Source organism: Sander lucioperca, chromosome 9 (genome assembly GCF_008315115.2).
Source record: "Sander lucioperca isolate FBNREF2018 chromosome 9, SLUC_FBN_1.2, whole genome shotgun sequence".
NCBI lineage: Eukaryota > Metazoa > Chordata > Actinopteri > Perciformes > Percidae > Sander > Sander lucioperca.
The window spans coordinates 22543774-22555347 of NC_050181.1; the positions used below are offsets into that span (position 1 = coordinate 22543774).

General features: G+C 39.3%; 1 protein-coding gene across 3 annotated transcripts in view; it reads right to left on the bottom strand.

Annotated features, from left to right (window-relative positions):
• The window catches only part of fam151a (family with sequence similarity 151 member A), a 17618-nt gene extending 8317 nt beyond the window's left edge, over positions 1 to 9301 (bottom strand). The window contains exons 1-6 of one of the 3 annotated variants that reach the window (XM_031290999.2): positions 9193 to 9301; positions 8515 to 8642; positions 2736 to 2885; positions 1390 to 1539; positions 1125 to 1287; positions 545 to 602 (exon numbers count right to left, since the gene is read on the bottom strand). In XM_031290999.2, the coding sequence (XP_031146859.1) occupies positions 545 to 602; positions 1125 to 1287; positions 1390 to 1539; positions 2736 to 2885; positions 8515 to 8642; positions 9193 to 9200 (657 nt within the window). In that variant the 5' untranslated portion in view covers positions 9201 to 9301. Of the gene's footprint in view, positions 1 to 544; positions 603 to 1124; positions 1288 to 1389; positions 1540 to 2735; positions 2886 to 6232; positions 6663 to 8514; positions 8643 to 8839; positions 8965 to 9192 lie in introns of those variants that run through there. The other 2 variants (XM_031290997.2, XM_031291000.2) reach the window with 2 other exon arrangements.
• Positions 9302 to 11574: the final 2273 nt, after the last annotated feature.

Here is an 11574-nt window from a genome sequence, read left to right on the forward strand (position 1 = left end):
GCCTCTACTCGCCTTTTTTAGTTTTCCATCCAGGTATTTTTTTTTTTTTAGTATCACCTCCGTCGAGGTTCCAAGCGAGCTGAGGCGAGACCAAAAGGTGACGTGAAAAGCTGCAGACTACTGATTGGTCGGAGAGAATTGTCACTAATCAAATTTTTTTTGCTGCATCCAGCTTCTTTTGAAACAAAATGTGTCTTCTGGCTGTGGCAACAGCCACATGCCAAGAATCAAAAACAATACACCTCTGACGTTCTGTGTGTGTGTGTGTGTGGGTCGCGTTAGGTCACGGCAGTTTCCTGCGGCGTCGCTATGACGACCAGCCACGCTCGCCTCACGCATGAGGCGATACTAAATCTGAAATGGAAAAAGGAGGACGGGGCACCGTGGTCGAGTCGCGCCGAGTAGAGCTGGTACTAGCAGTGGGTAAGCGCCATTACTGACCAATCAACTGACCAACTGACATCACCGCCTTGTCTAAAAAAGCCTATAGTGTAATATCCAGGTACAACACAATGATCATAATCAGGCTGTGGTCATGTATTACCTTCCATCCAGGGGACAAAGTGGCATCTGGAAACTTCTCCTGAATCAACTGCAGAAATCTGGAAAAAGAGGAGGGAAGGAAGGAAGGAATGAGAGGAGAGAAATGATGATGGGGCAGTGAGTTCATTAAAATGTGACACTCAGTTTATGTTGTTTGCCCTGTATCTCTACAATTCAGCTTCACATCCTTACTTTTAAACTCTGTTCTACCTTTTCTTGCATCCTATTATTTGATGTGGCGTTTACCAGACTCCCAGGATGGATTATCAATGTATCTGCTAACTGAAGGTCTGCTGCAACTCTGTTCTTTTAAATCAAGGCTGAGGACTTGTCTTTTTGATGCTGCCCTTTTTTTAAAGTAATATTTCATTTCTTACACTGCACTGTAACTTGTATTCTTGTATACCTCTTTTATACCCATCTTATTCTATTTAAGCTATTTCCATAAGCTAAATCCATCTTGTTGAGAGGATGTTTCTAATATGGCAATGCAGCAATAAACCATGTAATACATGTACAATACAAGCTTGTGAATAGCAAAGAAGAGATGGACAAAATAAATGAAAATCTGCCGTTTTTACCTGGTTCCATTGACTGTTGGCACGAAGTCTGGTGTGTTGGGACCTGTAAGGATGTCAGCATTCAGCCACACAGGCCTGTTTATTCCTCTGCTAATGTTCTTTTGACTAAGCAGGTCCAATGACAAACCCACCGATCCCAGAGACTTAAAATCCAACTTCATGCCTGCAGGGAGACACAGAGGATACAAACCTGTGCTTTGCTTCTTCAGATCATCGACGTACAGATGGAGACACAGAAAGGCACACCTGTTCTACTCTACAGTACCTTTTCTAGAGGCCAGCACAGCATCCAGCCATTGGTCCAGAGTGTTGTCACTATAGATATCAGGAGGGTGGGCCATGATAGGGATTGGCTTCTCACTGGGTGTCCCATAACCGTCCAGAGTGATATCAGCCTCCAGGATCATAGCGTCACCTGACGGGACGAGAGAAGCGGGTAAAGTATTGTCAAATCACATATTTAATGGAAGGTACTGTTGCTACTGTACAGTAGTGTTGTATTCAAGACCTAAACCGAGACCAGAGTGTCTCGAGACCGAAACAAGACCAAGACTTTGAGGGGTTGAGACCGAGTCAAGACCAAGACCAAGACCAGGTACAGAAGCAGATTGATAACTTTAGCTAGCTAGCTTCGCTAGCGTCACTTACACTTAGCTTTCTTTATGCTTCCTTACTTAGTGCAAAGAAAATTTGAGGTGGTCCCAGCTGTGACGGTTAGGTTACGTTACATTGTAGAATTTACACACTGCTGTGTGTTTTCTTTTAGATGTTTTGCAAATAAACTCTTTAAAAAAAGTTAATAAAATGTAATCAATAAAATGTTATTACCGAGGATTTGGCTAACACCTCCCAGACAGCCGGAGCTTCTTCTCCTGTCACCTACATTCACTTAGGGAGTGTGTGTTAAGGGGGGGGGGGGCACAGTAACGAGTTATTGGTTGCATTTGAAGCAGGACGTTTTACATCCAATCACAGTGATGATGTTAAAGAGGGAATTATGTCTAACATACGGGCCTAAGGCCTGTCAAATCTGACTCCCAACTCTTTTGATTCCTGCGCCTTCTTACATCGGACTTAAGTTTACCAGAACACAAGGATCAATCCGAGATGAAGAGTTCAGTTAAGCAAAGTTTACCGAGTCCAGCATAAAAGTACAACACAGCTGTGGATTCACAAACAGTATCTAAGTTTCCCTGGCAACAGACACTTTAAGTCAGAGCTGGTCCACCAAGATCTCGTCTGAAAAATGAACCCTGATCTGAGATTTCCCTGTGTTTTTATTCTCTCTTCACAGGGGGGGCGTCTCCTAGTTTCTAGACAGAAACTGTCATCTTTCACAAACACACACACCAAGGTTGGGTCTCTGTGTGGTGCAACTTCCTCGTCTGTTCTCGCAACCATCAAACAATGCACCTCTATGCCATAAAAGCCTAAACTATTTTTATGACTTAAGCTTAACTTTCTGTGCATCAGAGGTCACCTGGAGTACTTCTAACCACTTCCTCAATGTCTCGAGTACTACAACACTATTGTACAGTACAGTATGTAAATCTCAGGGACAAACAACACCATCAAAGAAGAAAGCAATGTTGTCCGTGTGTGTGAGTTTACTTGTGAGAGCTTTGTTCATTTCCTCCTTGCTATTCGCTCTGTGAAACCAGGTAGCCAACAGACCGTCAGGTTCACTGATCTCACCCGACTGAACCAGGAAGTCCAGCATGTCTCCACCAGTAGGAAACGGGGGTAGAGATGCTGAAGAACCTGATGGGATGGCAAGACAAACACAGGCACTTATGCAAGAGTAGGACTGTAAAAACATGGGACTTTACATAATTCATACAAAAAGGAGAAATGTGGGGGAGGGGTTTTGGTGAGGGGAGGGCAGTCCAAATGTTTGTGTCTTTAGGTTAATAGAGTCGTTTGTTACTATTCTATATAAATACAGTGGGTATAGAAAAGAATCACCCCCCTTTAAAATCACATTTTGTTGCTTTGCAGCCTGAAATGAAAACGGACAAAAACTATTCAGTGTTGTATTGTTCAGCTGTATTTACAACTTATAACATCCAAGTGAAAGATATAATACCAACTTGTCAGAAAATTACAAATTAAAAAACAGAATCACTGAGTTGGAAAAAGAATCACCCCCTTCCTAAAAATGACTTGTAAACCCAATCAGGTGTAGTTAATCACCTTCTCAATAGCACACAAAGCCAATTGACTTTCAACTGTGATCAGCTGTGGTCATTTTGATTAGCTCAGCATGAAACAAGCTTTTCCAGAAGCATTTCAGTCCTTGGTAGTGCAACTGAAGAAAACAATCAACTATGGGTGGCAAGGCATTGTCAAAAGATCTCCGGGATAAAGTTGTGGACAGGCACAAGTCAGGAGATGGATACAAAAAAATTGCAAAGGCTTTATCAGTGCCTAGAAGCACAGTGAAATCTATTATTAAGAAGTGGAAGGTATTTGGTACAACACAGACCCTCCCTGGGTCAGGACGTCGCTCCAAACTGGAGGAAAGAGCCAGGAGGAAACTGGTCAGAGAGGCTACCAAGAGGCCTACAGCAACTCTGAAGCAGTTGCAGGAATTCATGACAAAGAGTGGTCATTGTGTGCATGTGACAACAATATCACAAATTCTCCACAAATGTGGCTTGTATGGGAGGGTTGCAAGAAAAAAGCCACTCCTCAAGAAAGGCCACATGCAGTCACGACTGAGCTTTGCCAAAACGCACCTTGAAGATTCTAAGGCCACGTGGAAAAAGGTGTTATGGTCAGGTGAGACTAAAATTGAATTATTTGGCCTCAACGCCAAACGATATGTCTGGCAAAAATCCAATACAGCTCACCATCCAAATAGCACCATTCCTACAGTAAAGCATGGAGGTGGTAATATCATGTTATGGGTTTCTCTGCAGCGGGGACTGGAGCACTTGTCAGGATAGAAGGAAAAATGGATGGGGCAAAATACTGTCAAATTCTTGAGGAAAATCTGCTGTTCTCTGCCAGAAAGTTGTCAATGGGAAGAAGATTTAACTTCCAACATGACAATGACCCAAAGCACACAGCAAAACTGACCACACAGTGGTTGAAGGAGAAAAAGGTGAATGTCCTTGCATGGCCTAGTCAGAGCCCAGACTTAAACCCCATTGAAAATCTGTGGAATGACTTGAAGACAGCAGTCCACAAACGGTCACCATCAAATTTAACTGAACTTGAGCAGTTCTGCAAAGAAGAGTGGTCAAATATTGCAACGTCTAGATGTGCAAAGTTAGTAGAGACATATCCCAACAGACTAAAGGCTGTAATTAAAGCAAAAGGTGGTTCAACAAAATACTGAAACAAGGGGGTGATCCTTTTTCCAACTCAGTGATTATGTTTTTTTATTTTTTTTCTGACACGTTGGTGTTATATCTTTCACTTGGAAGTTGCACTGAGTAAATACAGCTGAATGAAACAAAAACTGTCTGTCTTCATTTCAGGCTGCAAAGCAACAAAATGTGATTATTTTAAATGGGGGTGATTCTTTTCTATACCCACTGTACTATACTATTCTGTTTCAAAAAGAAAGCTGTAATAGGGCTGTAATACTTGGTAAACGGGATTCATATCATTTTGCCAATTTCTGACTCCACTTATTGTGCAATTCAGTGGCTATATGAAAATGATTATTTCAGTAACATATTTAGGTTTAAACTGGAGCACACTAACGTACATTGTTTGTGCACTCTTGGTTATTAATGGAAAGCTGAATAGTACCAAATCAGTAGTGTTATATTACTTTGAGATATTGTTGAGGGGGGGGGGGGGGTGTTGCAGTTTTTTCTCTTAGTCAAGGGGCGGGTCCAAGAAAATTATGGAAATTTGGAAGGGCCCACACTTTTTTAATAAATTAAACATAATCAAACACACTTTGTCTCTATTTTTCCTATAATTAGTACTTGATAACACAGTTGTTTTTTAGGAAACTTCCCAGGAAATTATTACAAGTCACAGACCTGTACAATAAAGAGTTACCATTCTGTTTCCAAACATACATGTGTTAATGTTGATTTAAAGCTTTCTCTGCACTGGAAAAGGTTTCTAGTGGAGAAAAACGGAATCCTTCATTCTTTAATTCATTTATGTTTTGAAAATACTGGAATAAGCCAACAATATACCCACCATGTGTGGATTGGAAATTGCATACTGCAATCAATAGTCAAAATGTTCACATACAAATTCATTTTAAGCATTCAAACTATTTTTTTTTATCTTAGTGTCAAGTGCAAAAATCATTACATTCTCTATCATATTTACATTTCATACCTTCAAACTAATTAATGCCATGAATAACTACCATGTTTTTATGTTGTGCTCTGAATGACCATTTTGCCATAATAAAACTGTGATCCCTTTACACTGATTTATTTTATCGTCTGTTTAGCAATGTGTTTAGTTGTATTAAACACAAAAATAGATCACCTAAATGTACTGTGCCGTAGCCTACATGTGGGTCAATGTGACACATCTATATATTAGAGGTGCAACGATGAATCGATTAACCGATTAGTTGTCAACTATTAAATTAATCGCCAGCTATTTTGATAATCGATCAATCGTTTGAGTCATTTTTTTATTAAAAAAAATAAGATTTCTCTGATTCCAGCTTGTTAAATGTGAATATCTTCTAGTTTCTTCTCTCCTCTGTGACAGTAAACTGAATATCTTTTGAGTTTTGGACAAAACAAGACATATGAGGACGTCATCTTAGGCTTTGGGAAACTCTGATCCACATTTTTCACCATGTTTTGACATTTTTATAGATCAAACAACTAATCGATTAACCGAGAAAATAATCGACAGATTAATCGACTATGAAAATAATCGTTAGTTGCAGCCCTACTATATATAAGATATTTTGGCAACATTAAATGGAGAGCCAGGGAGACCTAGGCTGCTCCGTGCTCCCACTAACAAATAAACATGTAAATAAATAACTGACCTGTTGTCTATGGCTTAGATAAGGACAGAAATATACCCTGTAGCAGTTTGGGGTTATCTGTTTGCTCAAAGACTCTTTGGCATGCAGAGATTGGTTTAAGGGTTAGTCTTAAGCTACCAACCTTTGGAGTCATCTACCACCTGAGGCGCATCCATCAACACAGCAGCCATTTGGCAGTAGTCCTGTTTCCATTCACTTATTTAAATGCGCATCGGCAAAACTCGATAAAACTTCTTTCAATCGCACAATTGCCTTTGTCGGAGAAGAGTTGACGCGCTGAATGGGATAATGGTAACATGGCATGCTGGATTAACTGTGACGTAGCGAACATTTAAACCACAGGCAGACACAGGAGGTTTCTGCTGTTTTCGCTGTCGGCGTCTTCCCAAATAGTCCCATAACGTGTCTTCGTCCCCGGACGGCATACACACATGGCCAATACTACCTGACATGAAACAATAAAACAATTTAAACTTGCTCAATTTAACGAAACTGCAGAGAAGGCGACTTGTTTTGTTTCCGGTTAGCAACCTCTACTTCTTCTGCTCTGCTTGCTGGCGGGTTACAGCCTTCTTATATGCTTATATACTGTCTATGGTTACTGTCTAAGCCTACAGCGCCATCTTCTGGCCAAGCTACGCTGTAGCCCAGTTTATTCGCTCCAAAGCAACCAGTTGACCAACATTTCAATATTTATTTCAAAGTTTGCTTAACCCTTGTCCTCGGGTCAAATTTGACACGTTTTCAAAGTTTTTACATCAGAAATGGGTTTCTTTGGGTTTCTTTCAACCAAATTGCCCATAGATGGTTCCATGAAACGCTCTTCACAAGTAAAAGTAAGGATCAGTTCAATACTATCATTGACTTTTGGGTGTTTTAATCAATTTGACTAAACTTTGACAGTCTGTGATTATCCATAAACATCCCCTGATCTTAACTATCAGTCATAATAATGTATACTTTCTGCATTTTTTTAACTCTATAATTAGAAAAAAAATTCATAAAGGATACATGAGGTTCCTTGACTATAAAATCAAGAAATGAGTTTTAAAATAGTGGTAACAAGTTGGTATAAGTGTATACTGGTCGTAGTGAAAAAAAAGCACAGAAAACGTAGACAAATGCTACAAAAACGTGTTAAAAAAATCTGTTAATTTTGACATGGGAGGACAACAGAAGGGTTAAAATTCGCTTGACAATTGACTGGAAAAACAACTAATGTGAAGGAAGTTCCACAGTCTAATGTCAAAACAATAACCATTTGAGGAACTTTTAAAAAAAAGTTCACACAAAAATATTAATTGGTGAATTTAAGAAGTAGGCCTATTAGCTAATAAACAGTTAAATATCCGTTATTTACTGTGATTAATAGCAAAAACGTATTGAAAATGACTTAAAAATCACATACGGCCTAATTTCAAATGAACCTGAGACTCGACAGTGAGTGTGCTCAAACATTTTTGAAAACTGTGCTTTCGTCAAGTTGGGGGAATTTACAAGAGAACGGTTAAAATTGAAGATCAGTATCCTGACTTTGAGTCCCAGCCAAGCTCTAAAAATGCTGGATAATACTTATCCTGCACATGCGTGTTACTCAGTAGGCCTTCTAAACGTCTAGTTATGGGTGACTCCTGTTTGTCTGGTATCCTCCATGGTCATTAAACCAAGTTTGAAGTCAAACAACTTGTTTCTATTCCTTCAAACTTCCAGCACCCATGAGCAACCAATTGCATCTTTTTGTTAGACCCTCACCTCCTGGTATATATGCAGGCCCCTAGATCATAATACAGGTTTTCTGTTATTAGATTTGCTTCCAAGCTGTCAAATCTCCTATGGAGTTCCCCTTTATTTATTTTTTTAGCAACGTCAGCCGTATCCTGAGTAAAGAGAGTGCAGTTATCTCTCTGTAATACCTATGATCAACATCAGGCCCACACTATCGGTTGCCTAGTGATTAATACGTGCATGTGGTGCATTCTCCCATTAAAATGAACAGCGTGTGTTATCACAAGAACTGTGACCGCCCTTATCACATCAAATAAAAATCTTATGTGATATTGTTCAGAACAAAAGCTGCTCAGATCTCTGCTGGTATGGTGAAGGGAATTATGGCTACACAATACTTTGGTATCTAGTGGGAAACCACATTCAAACACTACTACACTACAAACATGAGATATGATCAGTACTACCTTCAGCAGTAGCATATTTTAGGTGTTTGTGAGATGATTCTGGATAACACATGATTATGTAACACGTGTCTGAATCAGGAACCAGATACATTGTCTTAATAGGCTGGTACATGTTAATGAACATCACGTGTCTGATGTTTTATCCTGACTATACGGCCAAAATCATCTGAGCACTTCAACGATTCATAAATGGCAAATAGCTTGTATGTACCTGGCTTTGTGGCGAGCACGGCTGCGACAGTAATGATAATCACCAGGATGACAAGTCCAACAGCCACAGATATCATAATCAGGTGTTGTTTTGTCAAAAAGCCCAGATAAAGGTCTTCTTTACGTTTACTGGAGGAACACAGAAAAAACATCCATCACACATCTTTCTATGCAATCATATGAACAACATTTGGCATTTAAGAAGAATTATTCAGTAGTATTCTCACGTGGGATTTTTTGTTTGTTTTAATAAATGAGGTTTTACTGAGTTTTTATGCAAAGATTGATAGATAAGAAAGCATTTGTATTAATATGTCCTGTCTTGCCTTTCTCCCGTGCCTCGGTCCATCCTGTCCTCTCTGTGATTGTCCTCTCTCTCTCCCATCCTCTCCTGTCTTGTCTTCCTACTGCCCTTAGGATTAAAAAATGTAGTCTTTGTAAAGAGCTGCAGAATAACGTACAGTGACAGTCATTTATATGAGCCTTATCTACAGAGCAGAGATCAGTGTTTTCACTGATAAGGTGCGCACGCTCTCTACACTCTCCTCTATCAGTTCTCACAGATCCTGGGAGAACCCTGCTCTAAGGTCAATAATGAAGCCAGTATGAAACACAGTGTGTCCCCGTTTGCCTTGAATGTCCCTTCAATAAAAATCACTCATCTAATATGAACACTTATTCAATCATTCTGAACTGGAAAAATCAAGAGTACTGCTGTTTACAAGAAGGGGATGAGCAGACTCGATTTCCTGAGGAAGCTGAGATCCTTCAACGTGTGCAGCAGAATGTTCTATTTTGTCGCCTTGGTTTATTAAGGCTTACCGAATATAATGTCTTTCATAATGTCTGCATGATATTTCAGGTCATTCATAGGTTAAACTACCGATTGTGTGATCTTATTCCAATAAGTCGTCCCCCTGCACACTTATGATCTCTGGCAGAAAACGAGGGTTAAAATGTACGAGTCTGAGTGTAGTTTGTAAGGGACCACAGATTTGGAACGAGTTGGAGGAAAACTTGTAAGTGTCGCATTCCGTCTCTATCTTCAAGAAAAGTCTCAAGGAAAAATTGCTCATAACATATGATTGTTGATTATTCCGTAAGTGCTATATTTGTGCTGGGATCGTCTGTCTGTCTGTAGTATTTGTCTATGTTGAGTCTATTGTGAATGGATTTGTTGATTTTGTTAAGTGTCTGTATTCTGTTGTATTCTGTATTTGTCTATTTTGTGTCTATGGTAAATTTAGTTTTTGGTTTGTATATTATCTGTTGTATGTTTATTGTTATCGGGCCCCCTCTGAAAAGCTTTTAGTAGCTTACTTGGGGTTTCCCGTTTCATGCGGCCTACATATGATCATTGTACCTTCTGAAATTGTGTTTAATGATACAATGATGACGTGTGAAATAAACGAAAACGAAGATGTTCTACCAGTGTGTTGTGGCCAGCGCTCTGTTCTCCTCTATCGTCAACAGATGAGACTCATATTCATCACTATACATCATAACAGCACTAAGTGCAACTTGCACAAACATAGATAGGTTTACTTACATCTTTATTAATACTATTTAAGTACTTGTACATTGTTATTCCTAACTTGTACATGTTATACATTCTCCCCTTTTGTATTTTTTATCTTCATTTTTTGTGTGAATATTTGTTCTTGTATTCTATCCTTTATTTATTATTTCATGTATATTGTATCCTATTAGTTCATGTATATTCTGTATGTGTGCTGTGTGTCGAATATTTTGCGGATAATTTCCCATTTTTTGGGATTAATAAAAACACACCCAATCATAATACAAGGCAGTTCCTTTTCTTCAGTCAATTCCCTCAGTACAACACATATAGTATGGGAAATCACGCTCCATACTATGTGTTGTACCACATTTGTCATCTTCAGGGAACAGAAGTTATAGTCATAACATGAAGTTTTCCCTTTCCCCCAAGGTTCACAAGATACAGTAGATCCGAAGGGTCGCAAGATGATTAACAGGTCAACAAAGAAAAAGCAATATACTGTAGGCTACGCTAATCTTACCTTGAATATTTGCTTTCTTTCTTTCTTAAAAAATGGATAGTTTCCCCTTTACAGGGCATCAAGAAATGTATAAAAAAGTAACCTGAACATCACTCTTTGACCGTTTTGTACAAATCGACAGACATCAATCTAACCGTGACTTTAAAATGTCGGTTAAATTTAAGAAAAAGAGCAAAATGATTCCCTCCTGATGTACTACTTGTTGTTTTTTGTGATGTTTCGGGCACTGTCAAGACCATTTTTAAAAACCTGTTAAGACATACCAGACTTCAGGCAAAGGAGCTCCTTTGGACAAAGCTGACAAAGCTGTTAAGCCAGTTTACAGCCCTCTAAACTAGAGGCTGTGCTGTGCATACACTGAACATACCGTACAAACAGACTTTACAGGCGTTAAAATAATTTAATATCAAATGGTTTCAGATTACATTAGATAAAATAGATACAGGATTTACACATTTGGCATCATGCTAACATTTCTTACCGTCCTTTTTGTTAAAAACAGATGGAGACGGCACGTATGGAAAATGTGGCAAATCACAGCCCGCACGTACACTAGATTATGCACCATGTATGAGTTGCATCAAAATACTTCAAGTATTAAAACTGGGTTTTGACAAAGGAGCCCTCTACAAAACACAGCATCAAGACGTAATAATGCAGAAGATACCCAAGGCCCTTATTACTATTTCAGTTATTTTTGTGCTTTAGTACATTGGCAAAAAAGTCAATTAAGTTAACACAATTATGGGCGCCCGCTTTACCAACTGAGCTATCCGGGCGGCCACTTTGGGTTAACTTAATTGATTTTTTTGTCAATGTGCTAAAGCACAAAAATAACTGTGTCGAGGTTTACTCCTCGACGCAGCGGGCCCGTGTTCGACTCCGACATGCGGCACTTTGCCGCATGTCATTCCCCCTCTCTCTCCCCTTACATTTCTTCAGCTGTCCTGTCAATAAAGGCCTAAAAATGTAGATAAATAGTTAACACAAAGCGCACACGAACAACGTTCTGCCTTCAG